The sequence below is a fragment of the Lasioglossum baleicum genome, chromosome 5 (assembly GCF_051020765.1).
Source record: "Lasioglossum baleicum chromosome 5, iyLasBale1, whole genome shotgun sequence".
Lineage (NCBI taxonomy): Eukaryota > Metazoa > Arthropoda > Insecta > Hymenoptera > Halictidae > Lasioglossum > Lasioglossum baleicum.
In genome coordinates this window covers 18075950-18092292 of record NC_134933.1, presented here as the reverse complement: position 1 = coordinate 18092292, position 16343 = coordinate 18075950, and the positions used below count along the sequence as shown (strand labels likewise).

The window sequence follows — 16343 nt, the reverse complement described above, 5'->3', positions numbered from 1 at the left end:
CGCGTGGCCGACGGTGGAATCCACGCGAAAAAGCGTGAACACGCCATCACCGGATGCACTTACCCCTTTCGCAGATTAATGGCCACCTTTGCGACTAGTCCGATGACCCCTGCCAGGTTGACAGAAAGCATAACAGCCCTGGTCAACGAACCCCATGGATCACTCTGCCGCCGCCATCGTCGTCGCCGTCGCCGATTCGACGGTCCTACCTCCGATTTTCATCCTGGGACGTTTGACGGCGTCACTTACATAATGATTCCGTCGTATTGCGTTCGTCCATGTCCAGCCAACTGTCACTGGCCGGGCGGTCACCTTAACGCGATCATTTTCGTTATTGTCACCAGGTCCGGTGAGTAGGTGTCAGGTGATGGGGCACGGGCGACGCCGCGCGCGGTCGTTGAACCGCGAGCATGCTCGCTCAAGCTGTACCCGAAACCATGACAGCAGGACGAACAATGAGACCAGCGGCACAACAAGTTTTGAAAATTATAAGTATCTCGCTGATACGTCGCTGGAAAATCTAGTCGCACTCATTGCAACCCTTCCGAAGGAGTTAATTGTCCATGGTAAACATTAACAAAAATCTTTCGAACACTATCAACTTGCTAATCATAACGTAGAAAAGTAGTATACATATTCACATCGTTTATGAAATCACAAATTTTTCGCACACTTTCAACCCTTCCAGCTTGGTTATGGATGACGAACAATGAGACGAGCGACGTAACAAGTTTGAAAAAGTAAAAGTAATAATTTCAACCCTTCCGAAGGAGTTGATTGTCCATGGTAAACTTCAACAAGAATCTTTGATGATGATGAGACGATCGACGCAACAAGTTTTAAAAAGTAAAAGTATCTTGCGGAAACGTTGCTGTAAAATTTAGTCGCCGTTGCGGAGCTGGATTAATTGCAACCATTTCGAGGGAGTAGATAATCAAACTTCAATGAAGAATTTGTGGAAGCTATCCATTCGCTGGCTAATCACAACGTAAGAAGCACTTTCGGACATTGTCTATGAAATCTCATATTTTTCTTACAATTTCTTAGAATATATGTTTTTTATTTAGATGAAGTTCCTTTTTGTCGTCATAATGTAATATAAATTCATTTTGAAAATCGTTGTCCTGTAAAGGTTGAATTTCTGTTCCTTGCAACTGATTTATAAAATTTCTCTTTTGTATGGAGATGTACAATCTAGTGATTGATAGACGTCTTGTAGACTTATAAGAATTAATTGGGGTGGCTACACAGACTGTAAACAAAGTGGAGGTTCTATCACAATTTAATTTTACTTAAATCTTCGTCAATAGAATTGTTGCTTTGACGTTTAAACGGGGTTCTGCTTATAAAAAGAACGTGGTTGTACCTATTCTTCGATCCTATTAAGAAGCGAGGATACCCCGAAAACCAACCCTTTCCGACCCACCACCCCCTAGGAGCTTGCGCGCGATCGTTTAACGATCCGCGGCCATTTTGAGCACATGGCGTCGGCGTCGGCGTCGGCGTTGCTCGTCACGTCACCCCCGGACTGTGCGGCTTATCCGTAAACTGCGAAGAAACCCCTCGTTCTTATCATCCATAACAGATGGCAGTGTTGGTTCTTATCCAATTTTTCCAAAGAACCCAGAAATTTAAAAATACTAGCTTGTGCCTCTCTTAGCTTCTAAAATTGACTACACTTTCCAATAATAAATCAATCTCAAAATATCGTTTCTGGAATGAAATTCCAAAAACTTCATTTCACCTTTCCATTCAATATGAAGTCTCTAACAGTCCCATAAGCCTTTACAACCCCATGCATCTTTAAACAAGTTAAAGGTTTAAGAAATCTTCTACTATTTCATAGTGTTTCTAATATTCCACAGCACCATTTGAGAATTCGGCTAGCACTAAATACATAAAGGAGTCGCTCAAGTTTATTGTGAAAGTTCACGAAGGGTTGGCGGAGAGACTTGCGTTGCGTTTTGCACCCTGAACTACCAGGTATTAATTGTAAAACTTGTGAAAGTTGAAGGACGTGTTCCCGTTAAAACCTTTGCAACCCTCGTACTCTCTTCCTGTAAAAATTCACCTACTTTACATTTTCGATTTCACAATATCTATTATTCCTTCGTGATTCTGTTGTAGTTCAAAACAGTTGCTGGAATTAAAGTGTAAGATGTAAGTAGATGAAATGTACAGGAGGATATTGAGTAACAAAGTCATTAATCTGTATCCAACCAACAACGAAAATTATAAACCCAGTCGAGCATTATCGATGATTTCGATAGACGAGGACAGGTCCAGCGATATAATTGGCAATCATCAACCAACTGGAAATAATCGCAAGTTTATTGATCACGAAATGAAACTGTTGTAACGTAGCTAGGACGATCGGGAGCAACACCGACACAGAAAGTTTGCGCGGAATGCAAAGAGCGCTCACGCGGGCGTTATCGATTTAATTGTCGGAGGGCTTAATTGTAGGGAATGAAGGGCTGCCTTAAGAAGGGCCGACAGAAAGCAAAGTTCGACCGACGGGGGACTTCCGTGAGAGGAGGTAGTCACGGAAGTGACCTACCTCAATGACATTCCCCTTGTCAATGAAGAAACGTTCCCTTGGCCGGGTCCACATGAACCAGTTTTCGTTCGCACGCTTTAAACGGGCAGGCTCTCCGCGATTTTCTTAACCCTCTGCCACGGAAATAGAAAACGGTTGAGAACAGATCTGATCGAGGTGATCGTGGCAACCGTTCGTCTACTTGTTCACGAGATTTTCTACAAACCAGAAGATTCGATCCTGTAACGAGCAGTTCGCTATTTGTTGGCAAAAGTGTGCGAATTCCCTGAGGAGTTCAAATAATGTCGGCTAATGTACCTTATTTCAGTCCTCACCCCATAGTCAGGCTTCATAAAAACAAATTGCTTGGAAATATTGAGAATGAGCACAATATTCTTCACTTTGTAATGGGTAGACTCATATCTCCATATTACGAAATACTTACAAAATAGCATATTATTAATAACAACGCTGGAGGTAGCTGACTGCAGGTACAATTGCTCGATTATGCAGTCAGCTGAAGGAATGCATTCAGAAATTCATTTGAAAGTTAAATACCACTTTCAAATAAAAGTCAACTATCGATAAAGCGCTTTGAGCAGCAAACGATTCATGTAAGATACGATTTAACAAATCGTACAAAACAGCTTGACAAATATATGAACGTTCATTTCGAAAAGGACAACTTTTGGGAATGGACTCTTAAAGATTCGATAGTGATTTCGAGGCGTTTGTTATTCAAAACTGGAAGTAGCAGACCGACGAATGAGAACAAGAAGGCAGCGCATCGCAATTGCAAAAGGCAATGGCGCCTCCGGGGAAAAAAGCGAAGTCGTTCCGGCGGGTAACCGGCGTGTTTCCTTCGATGGGAAATCCGTGAAAAGTCGTGATTGAATTATCCCAGTGCGGTGCCATGACAGAGACGACGAGGGGGCAAAGCGAGTGAGGAGAGAGGAAAGAGGAGAGAGAGAGAGAGAGAGAGAGAGAGAGAGAGGAAACAGCCGGTTGCCAGGCTGACACCGGGGTGGAAAGGAAAACGAGAGAAAATAAAATACACACCCAGCCATTGGCGCGCGACTTCGTTTCGTACATTTTATTCGAGCCAATTGGATTTATTTATGCGGCCGGGTAGCAAACGGGGGTGGGAGACTAGGGGATGCCGGGCTGGAAGGTGCAGTCGGTAAAGCAGTTTCCTCTCCAACGCCCTTTCTTCATCCCCACCACGCCCCTTCTGTGTCTAGGTTCGTGAGCTTTATTGTATATTTAATTCTACGGTGTTTGTCTCTGTCCTATTCCCAAGGCTTCCTACCGTACGACACCCGAATAGATATTTCAACGGGGTAAAGGGCGTTAATCGAATGCAGGAGAAACGGAAACAGCACAACAGGAGACGCCTTATTGCCGGTCGAATTCCGAGGCGAAACGATTTTTAAAGATCCCTGTAGATAACACAATTTGTCTCTATCTCGATAAGAAAATACTAATGACTAGTCTACTAGATCAAATGTAAAAGAGCAGAAACAGTTAAAGAACTTGGAAACACTGTTGTATTATTTTCAACTTAAATCTTTCTGCAGTATATTTCTTACCAATTCTTACTAATGTCTTATTATTCATCGATTAAAATATAGAATACGAGCTCCTACATTTTTTGGGCGAAAGTGAGCCCAATTAATTAATTTTCTTCCCTTGAAAATAATGTTTAAGCTTTCTTATTCATATTGGATTAAAGAAGATACTATTTTATCCAAATTGATTCAATAATTATTTAATGCATAGAACAGAAATTATTGAAAGTCTTCACCTGCAAGAGTTAGACAGTTCATAAGAAGACCAAAAAAAAGGCAGTTTAAACAATGAAAATTATCCAATCAATTATGTCAAAGAATTGTAATTTGTAAGTGTAATATGCCAACGAGTCTTAATTTATAATAATGCTAATATTTTATGTTTTTACAGGGACTTAGTTGTTTGAAATGTTTACTGAAGAGAGCGTGGACGAGTATAAGATGGAGCCAGTTGCATTTCTTCTTTCGAGGCTGACACCGGCAAGAAAAAGTCAATCACTATAATTCGACCTAGACGACAGAAAGGGCATGTCGCTCGGGGGGGGGGGGGGGAAGGTGGGGTAGTAGTTAACTTCCGGTTCGTTTATTCGCGTCACCATCCGGCACGAGCTGCATTCTCACGCTCATTTGCATACCCGGCTACACATCAATATTCAGAGAGACCAGAAAACGGGCCCGTTTTGCATACTGGACCCCCCGCTCTCGTGTTATTTCTTCTCGAGGCTGGGGATCACGGCGGGACATCGCGATTTTGATCCTGAGAAAACGAATATGGGTCGAATTGATTCCTCACTCAATATCACCGATCGATTTCTCTATTCGGGAACGTCTTCGACGAATTCCACGTCTAAATAAAAAAATGCTGTTCGATGAAATAATAACGTGCGGGAATTTTGTTGGGTTCATTTTAATCTCATTAAATATTTGAATGGCACTCTGTCCGTGTCAAGTATTAATAACGCCATCGAGCAAATTAAATGTCAGAGTCTTATGAATAAGTCAAAATGACAGTGTTCTCTGAATTTACGTGAAATGATGATACGAGAACTTAGAACGAGATGGTACTTTTGTTTGATTTTATGCCGCGTAATAGCTAATAATATTCTCCTTTTTTATATTCGTTAATGCTTTGGTAATTCTAAATTGTTTGAGTGGCTCAGTAAAAAAGAAAAAAATATTCTAAGAATTTTATGAATATATTGAATTGAATGAATATATTATTTAATACACACATTTTTTGTTTTATTTGCCTCGCATTGAACACATTGAACATCGCATTGATGCATCGAACTGCTATTTCGCACGAGGACTCGCGGTCAACGAATAAACAATAAGCGAATAAGGAAAGAGAATACTTGGCCGATAAGGGAGCGGCGAACGCTGCAAAATGTTTGCATGGTGCCCCGTCAGAATAGCAAAAATAGTTCCTGAGAGATCTCAGAACCATGTACGTCCGTTGGAATCCTCGTGAAACTAGATCCCAGTCATTGATAATCAAACGGTCATCAAAGAGTACGATGAAATTCCAACCTCGAACGGCACGCATGCTCCTTATCGGGATTGCAAGGGTTTGTCCCTTCCTTCTGCCTCTCTCCCTGCGCGTTCTCTCTCCTCTCTTTTCCTCTCTTCTCCCCTCTCAACAGGGGAATGCAGCATTCTACTAAAATCGCGTTCCCGAAGGAAGGAAGGAAGGAAGGAAGGAGGGCGGGTTGCGTAATTTAAATAATTCAAGAATGACCCTGACCCCGGTTAGGCCGCGGGCTGACCTGCAACCGGCGATTACAATCACAATGCAATGCCGAGTTCTCAGGGTAAGACAGGTAGCACACCGGTCCGTCCCGCATATATTAGATCGAAGCCATCCGCTATAGAAGCATGAGCGATATTTTGGAACGACCAAACTGATTGTATGCACCGCGGCCACGGCCTCCTTCGAAACTCGAAATCATCCAGCCTCTATCTCCGGCTCTCTGACACACATTCAACCGGACCGCGCGATTAGCATAACGACCGGCGATAGTGCGTGTGCCTCCTGACACACGCACCTTGTGAAAATCCCACGGTTAGGGCACTTTCCTCGAGCCGATTTCCGTCAATGATTTATCTGCAGTCGATGAAACCCATCTTACGTTGCAATTGTCATTCCGATTGCGTTTGGAAAACTGATTAAACCAGGTATGCTGATCGCTGGGAACTAGCATAATTTTGGGACGATCTATGTGGCTCGGAACGAACTGCCGATCTCCGGATCAAAGGAAATCCTAATCGAGCTGTTGTTATTCAGAAGAGTCTAAACATTTGAATATCTGAACGCTTGAATGCTCGAGAATTTGAATACTCGAATATCTGGACGTTTAAATATTTCAACATTTGAATGCTCTAATGCTTCAAATCTTCGAAGGGAAGCGTTATGAGTTTAGCCCGGCTGTTCGTCCATTAGTTTCCTCTTTCGATGATTTTCTATTCGTCGAAAGAACAATGGAGGGCTCAGGAGGAACGAGAAACAGACATCCCGTTTTGCATGATCGATAACAATCGAACGTCGGGCGGAATCGCAACGGTAATTTGCATCTTCGATGCTGGAAACCAAACACTTGAAGGATCGGAAGCTGGCATGCAGATGAGCTGACATAGCCGCCCTCAAAAGCGGATGTTGGCAGTCTGCAGCTACCGTAGACAATGGACCAGTGCCATTATGTCCGTCGAATCCTAAAACCCCATAGAGTCGTTCTTCTCTGTCTATTATCCGGCTGGTGGCAGGCCACATTGTGTATCCGGTCTGCCACGGGACCCCGGCTATTGTCGGCCCACCTAATTATTCGCAAATCTTCCGCTCCTTGTCAGTACACACCCCTCCCACACTCCCACTCCCTCTTCGTTACACTCAAACACCGCGAATTTCCGTCTTTGGTAACCGGGCCTCGGCTGTTTCCGTTTAATTCACCACTAGTTCAAATCTGGCGCAGCTTAGAGTCTTTTGTTTCGCGAAACTTTTTTTTATGTTTTCTTGCCTGTGCGTTCTCGCTGCACCTAACTCGGTTAACTATACCAGCGGAAGTCATACCGAAAGCTGGCTCACTCAAAAACCTGGCAGAAACTCGAAATATGAAAATTCAAGAATTCTAGATTATCCGTCAGTAAATTATTGTTAAGAATATATGCTCTTGTAGAATCAATAAACAATAACGTTGTTGAAAAGCTATGTTCGGTGTCATTCGAGTCAATGGTTTTAAGTATAGTTGTGGAGTGAAAAATATAGATGTTTTAATAAGTATATTGTTACAAGGACGCGGCAGTATATTAACCAAATTAATATGGCTTGGTCGTATAGTGGTAAGTGAAGAATTACTTGAATTATTTGGTATTTAAAAAATTTGGTAATATTTAGTTACAGTGAACTTTTTGTTACCTTGAAGAAACAATTATTTTAGCAAAATATCGAGAATTTATTTAATTTTAATGCTAAAAAAAAGAGAAGGTTTCAACTTTTTTGCACTTTTCGAGAAATTCCATTTTTTTACGTGCCGTATACCATCGCGATGCAACGTGTTTCCTGACGAGAATTAATATTTATATTAACATTTACTTATTAAAAAATTTCGTGATCTACTTATTTAGTATGAAAATAATAAATTACGTCATTCCAACATAATTTCCAGCTTTTCACTCCATTATCACGATTCTTTTAGGGTTTTCGATAAGCTGAGGAAAAAATGTTTCAAACAAAAGTTGAACAGTATTTAAACATCTACCAATTTCGAACAAAACCTGTGAATGAAGTAGAAATTTACGTTAACGACTAAAGAGTTTCTAATGATAAAAATGTACAAGTTGCAAATTCACAGATGCCATCAATATATCAAGCAAGTACTAGTGAAATATAACTTTAGTACTCACATCAGGATCCGTTGACTCAGGTCGTTGGAAAGCATACAAGGGTGCTAATTTGTCGTAAAGATTGACTTCTTCGTGAAGTGTTTTGAAAGGATTCTTCGTGCTGAAGAAGTCCAAATCGATGTCCAGTATGTACGGGGTTCCCCGTTCCGGAAGATATTGGCGTAGAGCCGCAGTGATTAGGCCGAAATCATCTTTCTGAAATGCAAAAATTCTCTTATTCAGTAGATTCATTCGAATCCGTGTAATTGTTAATATACAAGAAGTTCTGATTCATTTAACATACTCGAACTACCCAGCGAAATATTAGGTTGCCAGAAAGTTTTGGTAAATTCTACTACATTGAATTGGAATAAATAAGATATGTTTTTATTCAAGAACTTTTTATAGCATCTTGCAGTTCCGTTATTTTGTTTTGATATTTATTCTTGCGAACAGTGCCATCGACTGACTGCGAAGATAAATGCGAAGACATTGTAGTCAACCTAATAGAACTATAAAAAATTAGACCACGAGTTCTAGTTATCACTAGACTGCGGATGTTAAAGTTTAAAATGAATGTTATTTTTTCCTTTAATGATTTTAATAGAGGAAAATCATATATTGACTTCTTCAATTTTTAAAATAAATAAAAGATCCGAAGTCTACTTATCACCAATTAAATACACATCGCGAGATACAAAGTCGATCGCCCGTTTCGCGACTGATCGAGCGCAATTTACAAACTCGTCGATTCCTCGCAGAAAGTGGACCGGTTGCTCTCACACGTCCTGGATATTATTCGAAACGAGGCGGACGCGTCACAGGCCGCCATAACACCGAGCATGGGATAGCAAAGCGAGGGTTCGAGGCTTTTTGTGACGCGCAAAAAAACAATGACTGCACTCGAATTAATCCTGTTAGAATTGATACTCGTCCCGGTAGCGGGATCGCGATTTGCATGCGCTCATAACAATGAAACGCAACGGTGTTCGCAGCGGCGGCCACGCTGCAAGGGTTGTGGTGGATGATCGAGGGGGTGGAGGGACGCAAAGCCAACGATCACTATGGTCAACGGCTTTCAAACGTTTAATACGGTCTTCGATCGCCACGGACGTTCTGCTTTTTCCCTTTGCGGACCCCCCGGGAACGCGTAATCTAATTTAATTATCGCTTTTTCACCCTTCCGCCGTTAAAAATGCACCTAGCTCTGTATATTTTAGTTTTCGCCTATTTGTGCCGCTGTTCCTGCGAATTAAGAACGAATTTCCGGTTGTTGAAACGTTAAAACATTCATCGAGAGAAGCATATTTTATTATCTATCCTGTATCTACAGAATTTTGTAAACTGGCATTAGCAACGTGTCGCTGTGTTGATAGATTATGAGTGAATGTTCGTGACGCGGTGTTTAATTGAATTTAATTATTGCTGTTTTATCCTCCATGCGTTGGGAATGCACCTAGCAGTGCACATTTTTTATTTCCCTATTTGTGACCGTATTTCTAGAGATTAAGAATCAATGTTTGTGGAGTGGAGAATTCGATCTTAACCATCACTTTTTAATTTGTAGCTACCAAAAAATGCATCGGGAAAAGCACATTTTAATTTTTATAGATTAAGGGTGAATGTGAGTTTACGACGTAGCCTATAATTTAATTTAATCATCGCTGTTTCATCCTCTAACCGTTGGAGAACACGCCGTGAGAGGCATATTTTATTCTCGGCGTGCTTCCGACGTAATTTCGTCAACCCAAAAATGGACATTCGTGTATCCCGCTATCAATTCTCCCTTAAAATAAACAACCTGAATCTAGAGCCTGGCGCACAATCGATACGAAGTTTTCGAAGCCGGCAGAGACCGCTTATCAAGTGAGTTTAAAGTTGTCGTTCATTAAACGGGCCAACTTTTGCGAATTGATCGCCGCCGGTAGGCGAAGTTTCCGCGACACCCAGTAATTTTCTTTGACCGAAAACATCAGGCCGGAGCCTGTTTTTGTGAAACGCGTCCGAGAAGTGTCACGCGACCACATTAGCCAGGCATTAGAAGGGAGCACTTGAATGGCCGCTCTTCCTGGACATATTCATTTGCATTCTCCAAACATCGGCTTTTTCGTAGCCCTCGGTTTCCTTTTCAATGCGACGCGGGGAGAAAGAGAGAACGGAAGCGTGAAGGGAACGAAAGGGTGGATGGAGAAAGAGAGAGAGAGAGAGAGAGAGAGAGGTGTGGGGTGAGTAAGAGAGTGAAAAAGAAAGAGCAAGAGAGACAGAGAGAGAGAGAGAGAGAGAGAGAGAGAGAGAGAGAGAGAGAGAGAGAGAGAGAGAGAGAGAGAGAGAGAGAAAGAGACGAGGGCCGATGGTGCAAGCGAAACCAATCGAAAGAGGTGCGCGCGTTCGTATACTTTTTTTTTCTCTCGTTGCCCCCGTGACAATGCACTGTTCTTTTACGCTGAACTACCAAAGCTCTTTCTGACTGGAACCCGTTTCCCGTTTATGCGAACTAAACCGGGCAGCAGGGTGATTCTGACTGGAATCGAGGAAGGACAAAAGGCTCTTACGGAATCCCCGTTGTGCTTAAACCAACAGCTCCGCATGCACGCCAGACGTTGCCATCACGTGTCCGCAGAGAACCAATCTTCCAGCGTTCCTTGGATATCGGTTTCCATTATTTCTTCATTCACTAGCAACGCCTCATTATTCCTTCCAATTCGCGGCTGCGCGTTTCTCATCCTCGCGATCTAAAATGTTCGTTATCTGCGACGCCTCACGGTCCCCATAACGCGTTTGGCATAATAAATTAAAGGTATACACCGAGTCGAAGGGGAACGAATAGCTCCGTGATTCTAACAGATTGTGATTACTGGACATCGGATCTTTATGCAGAATTTTGTGAGGGACTGTCGCAAAGGTCGGAACACCTTCCAGCTATAAAATTTCATAGGATACCGTTGGGAAGGTGTAGTTGCCAGCTAAATTTTCGCTGCAGAAAGTATAACGATAGCGTCAACAGATAAAAGGTTGTAGTCGATTTTCTGACGACAATTGTTTCGTAAAAAAAAATGTTGTACAAAATGGGACACCCCAAAAACTGAAATGAAGTAAAAACTCTTATGTTCAATGCTAATTGAGTATTTACATCTTATACAGATCATGATTTGGCAAAGAAAAGCATTGTTCACTTGATAATAACCGGCTTAATTGTCTGATTTAGTATGACAATGTTTGCATGTGAAATAATTTACAGGAATATTAGCGCATTTCAAGTGCACAGCTCTCTCGCAGATGTTGCATTCAGTGGAATTCGAGCGACTCGAAATCTTTGGCATGTTCTTCCTACAGACGATACAAAAATCTATACCTTCTGAAGTAGATGAATACCGCAGAATCAGCTGAAAATAACAATTCCCGCTTCGCTCGTTTTGCTGCTGACAAGTGTTCTCTAAGACAGACACGGCTGTTCTCAGAGTAGTTGATCGGTGGAATTTCGAAACAAGTTTCGGCTTGTCTCTAAGACAGTCCCGGCTATTCTTGGAGTAGTTAGTCGGTAGAAATTCGAAACAAGTCTGATTTAGAAAAGTCCCGTTACGTTTCAAGAAGATTTGTGTACGTGTAGCCAAACTATTTCGGACGTGATTGGCCGTGCATCTCGGAGGAATAGTGCAAGTGATGACAAATTAGGCAGAGTGGACACGGTTTAGAAACGCCTGCAAATATAAATAAAATTTCGCTATCGAGAAGCCAAAATTCAAGAGATGTGGCTATCAGCTGTGCAGAATTTTGGATATTTCAACGGTCCTAAATTTATTATCCGTCTTCGAGATTCACAGGGTTCTCAGAGCTAGAAACTAGGTGAGCAAGTATTTCTATATGTATTTCTGTATCTTGCTACTTTAAATAGATTTCCGAAGAATGTAGTCACATTTATTAAAACATTAATTAATTGTTTGCACTTGAAACTGTATTTTGTCATTAGAATGTCGACGTTTCGTCTGATCTAGGATATTTGCCAGGATACCATTTTCGTAGCATGACCTTTTTCATTTTGTCTACATGAAATCAAGTGAATTTATTCATACCACAATTGAAAAATATTCTGTAGACGTCATTTACTAAACTAATTCATCTAGCTTTACAGAGACATTGAAGACGCGTTTGGTCCATTCATTAAAAAGTTATTCTGACTTAAAGTGTGTGTGATCAGTTTTGCTCCTAACTGTATAAAAATGGCTGCATAGAAATTCATTTCTGATCGTTGATTTATAAATAGACTGCGTATTGAAAGTATTTATGAGAAAAAAACATGAATTTCCATTACTCTATTTTAAATACATATCTATTTGTCCCCAGCCCTGGCAACAGCTGACCTCAGTGTTCTCCTTTAAATGGAGAGTTCCAAGCTGGAATAAAAGTGGAAATACAAAGTGCACGTAAGTGCATGGCCATCGCCAAGTGAACTGCAAGTGCGGCGAAGGTTGGTGGAATTTTGGAAGTGCGAATTCGGGAGAATTCGGGACCTCGTGCGCCATTTGCGAAAGCGCAACGAGGCCAACCGCGGGTTGGCGACATCGCGCCACTTCGGGTCAAGACAATGCGACGATTTGCATGCGGCACTGGTTGGCTTAATTGCGCTCGCGACGGTGGTGTGATGGACGACCGTCTGTTCAGTTAATGCGCATGGAAATGCCTTCGATCTGGCCTGCCACGTGCTGCAACTCGTCCGTCCGCTCGCATGCTCGTTCGCGCGTCATTCCCGCGCAGCGCCGCGCCGCCAAAAATATCTGCCGAAATCGAACCGACGCGGATTATCGCGTTATTGCACTTACCATCGCATCGGGTGCAACGCCCTGCCTTGGATTCCTAACGCGAACGATGTAAAATTAGCTGAGCCACTGTCCGCGCATATCTTTCTTTCCCGAAAATCGTATCAAATTCTCTTGCTTAAAGCATCCCCCAATTTCTTGAAAAGATCAAGCCGCAATTACCCGAATTCGGACACTTCGCGTGGCGTGCTCATCAGTATCCATCACATATTACTTGAAAGCCCCAGTTTTTCTTTACAACAAACCCGATTCTCTATTAAGAGGAACCTTAAGGGTAAGACTCTCGTTTCCAGGGTTGCAGGGGTGCGGATGCGCCTTCTCGTTTTTAGATGATGCAAAGATGGGGTTCTTCGGTAGTCAAAAGCGCTAGACAAAAGATCAATCTAGGCCGCAATCGCTCTCAAAAGTCCTATTTTTACGTTTACGAGGAGTAATTTGCATTATTCGGAAGCATAAAGCTGTGCATGTAGCTATTGTTACAGCTGCGACAGCTATACATAAAATAAAAAACGATGACCTTGAAAAAACTATGAAAAAATAACCGGGCAAAAGAAATTGTTCTTCTATGATATTCCTCCTGCTATACCGTTTAAATTATGCCCTAAATATTTTTTGTGTCATTAAAAATAAAGGAGATATTTAGGTGGCCTCCTTCAGCTGAGACCCTGTATACTGTAATTTACCTCACAGTGCAGCAGAAATAGATCTCAGTTGATATCTGAAATGCTTGATAAAATAAATGAACAAATATATACAGATATTTTGGTATGTACATAATTATATTATACATTTATATTACACATATACCACTTCAAGAATGAGATGCTTGCTCATGATGTGATCAATGTCGACATTCGTCGTCAGGGTTGAAACTAATAGCTAGAGCTGTTGATACATATTAGATCTTATAAGCAGATTGATATTTTACATTAATCTGAGAGACGTAGGTTCTTAGATACGCAAAAATTGATGCGTAATGATTCGAATGGATATAGCAATGACTGCCATGAAATCATCAGAGACGTCAGCCTCGCGAAGGTTAACGATGTATACATAATGAATTTGTGTGGCATCGTTCGAGAATAATGTACCGCAGGGTTAATAAATTCTTTTAATTGGACACAGACGAAAGGAAAATTGTGCGTAACGACGCGAACATGATTGTCTTGTTGGTAGGGAAGTCCGGTGACTCTATCGATTCGAAAGCAGCAGAACAAAATTGCTCGCGAACGCCTCCGCAGCGCGCGGGGAAAATCCTGTCGCAATATCGGGCTGTTGCCGCCATCGCGGCTAACAATAAGCGACAAACCGGTGTTTCTTTGTTTCCGACATTGTCCGCGATGATGCATCGCGGTCAGAATTGCTTCACCCGGGTATGAGTCATTTAGAATCGAATACCATGCGTTTGTAGAACACGGTTCGCGACTCGCGATGCTCGTCACGCGTACGTGCCCGCGAGATAACAGCGCCTCGATGCAAATTAAAAATCGCATGACAAAGATAGGGGATTACGGGTGTTGCGCAATCGCGCACTTAATGATTTCAACGTATACACCAGAAACACATGGCTGCCCGGCCGTTTCATCGATTGTTAAATATCACGTTGCCATTTTTTTTGTTGCAGTTCCACAGAACGCTCATCATTTATTTGTTAGTTAACTCTCGAATGGTCTATGCATCCTTCAACTAATACACCGTTCGTGTCAGCGGTTGTTAAATATCATATTACTATTTTTATGTTGCACAAATTATTCTCCTATCGCAGAAAATACTCGTAATTCATTCGTTAGTTGACACTGAAGTTGACTGTGCATCCTTAAACTAGTAACTACTCCGTGGATCTTTATGTGGATCTAGATGCTGTAAAATCTTGTTAAATTTTTTCAAACCGCTCGTATGTAACATCAAATATTTGTGGACTAAAAGAGTAATTATTAAATTTATGGGCCACTAATAATTATTTAACGTGTGCACATATGCAATTATTTAAAGATCTGGATAATCCACCATTGTCCGACAGTGTTCAATATTGTAAAAAAAATTTATTAACTACAAATTGTACGACACAGCAGCTAAAATTTGTGTTTTACAATATAAATGAAGTTGTGTGGAATCGTATACAATATACACATGTAACTCGAAAGTAACAAAATGTCCAGAAATAAGCGTAATGCATATAGGAGTTCCATTTAGCTTCGTATAAAATTGATGATTCTCGGAGCATGTGTGAAGTTACAACTTCGACTTCGAACGGCAAGGATTTAATTTAATGACTGGTGCAGACTGATTAGGAGCAGATGTCGGTGGCGAAGGGAGGAGAGCGGTCTAGATCGGCGAGTGGTGATTCGGTTGAAAGGTCACTCGTGCGGCTTAAGTCACAGAGAGGCCGGCGCAAGAAGTCCGGTGAACATCTGCATGGTGGAATTCAACGATTGCGCAAATGCTGTTATCATTTCTAAACTGGGACAAGGGGCAGAAGAAAAATTGGTCAGAGACCACATCAAGGAAGTGATTAGTTGCCGCTCTCGGGGCCCACGGGTTTGCGGTCTGTGCTCGTCAAAGTGACGGAGTCATCTTCGAGTGAAATGATTGCGTTCTACGGATTGATGCAAAAAAAATGTGGGAATACCAGAAAAACGTGGCTAAAGTGCAACGAGTTTCTTCCAGCGAAAAAGAATTTTCTAAGACGGGAAAAGTGATTATTTGGAATCGACGTGACGTCATCGGTTTCAATGAGCTTGAGATATAATGACGAGGTCAACATTGTGAACTACTTTTCCCTATAGACAGCTTTGTACGTTCTACATTATACAGGGTGGCTTAAAAGTCATTAAACTCACTATTTTAACATAGAATATAACCTCGTTATTTTTTAAAATTTACATTTATTCTTCTTTAAACAGATTCGTGTGAACGTTTCGGTGTGTGACGCCCCTGCCAATTATTTTTGAATATGTTATAGAACTCAACATTTTAAACAACTTTTTCCATTGCATGTTCGTGGCGGTCGGTTTTAGTTTCCGAGATATTCGTAAGAAATACAATAAAACTTTTTAGGACATATTACTAGCCTTTGCGTGGCACAGCTATACTGGGCACGGCTTGTTGCTTCTACTGGTCATGAAAAGTTTGTTTATAAACAGAAATAAAGTTGAGAACCGTGGCATTGGTGTTTCCAGTGCGTTAATATGGGAAAAAAGCATTGGCCCAACTTATACGGTGCCCCAACCTTTACGACAGTCCCTTGCTGTTATACAGACGTAGAATCGAAAACACATTGCTAGAAAAAAATGACGTTCTATCCGAATCCGCTAGAAAATGCAAAACTGTTTTCCTGTTGATTAAACGGTCTAGTTGATTGTGAAAGGTTGCTAAGGTCGCGGGCAAACAACTTCAACCCCGGGCCCAGCCCGCTCAGTTCGAATCCAGGGGATGGATGGAGTGGTTTTATTCCTCAAACTCGTTAACAGATTCGTTGCCGAGGACCATGCTCCGACACCCTTTTTAATATTTCTCGTCTTTTTTGGCGTGCAGTCCGCCTGGCAT

The 16343-nt window shown here is 41.7% G+C and overlaps 1 protein-coding gene across 2 annotated transcripts in view; it reads right to left on the bottom strand.

Annotated features, from left to right (window-relative positions):
* Mesr6 (misexpression suppressor of ras 6) overlaps positions 1 to 16343 on the bottom strand; it is a 764580-nt gene that overhangs the window by 239614 nt on the left and 508623 nt on the right. For both annotated transcript variants that reach the window (XM_076423801.1, XM_076423800.1), the window contains one exon: positions 8005 to 8199. In XM_076423801.1, the coding sequence (XP_076279916.1) occupies positions 8005 to 8199 (195 nt within the window). The remainder of the gene's footprint in view (positions 1 to 8004; positions 8200 to 16343) is intronic.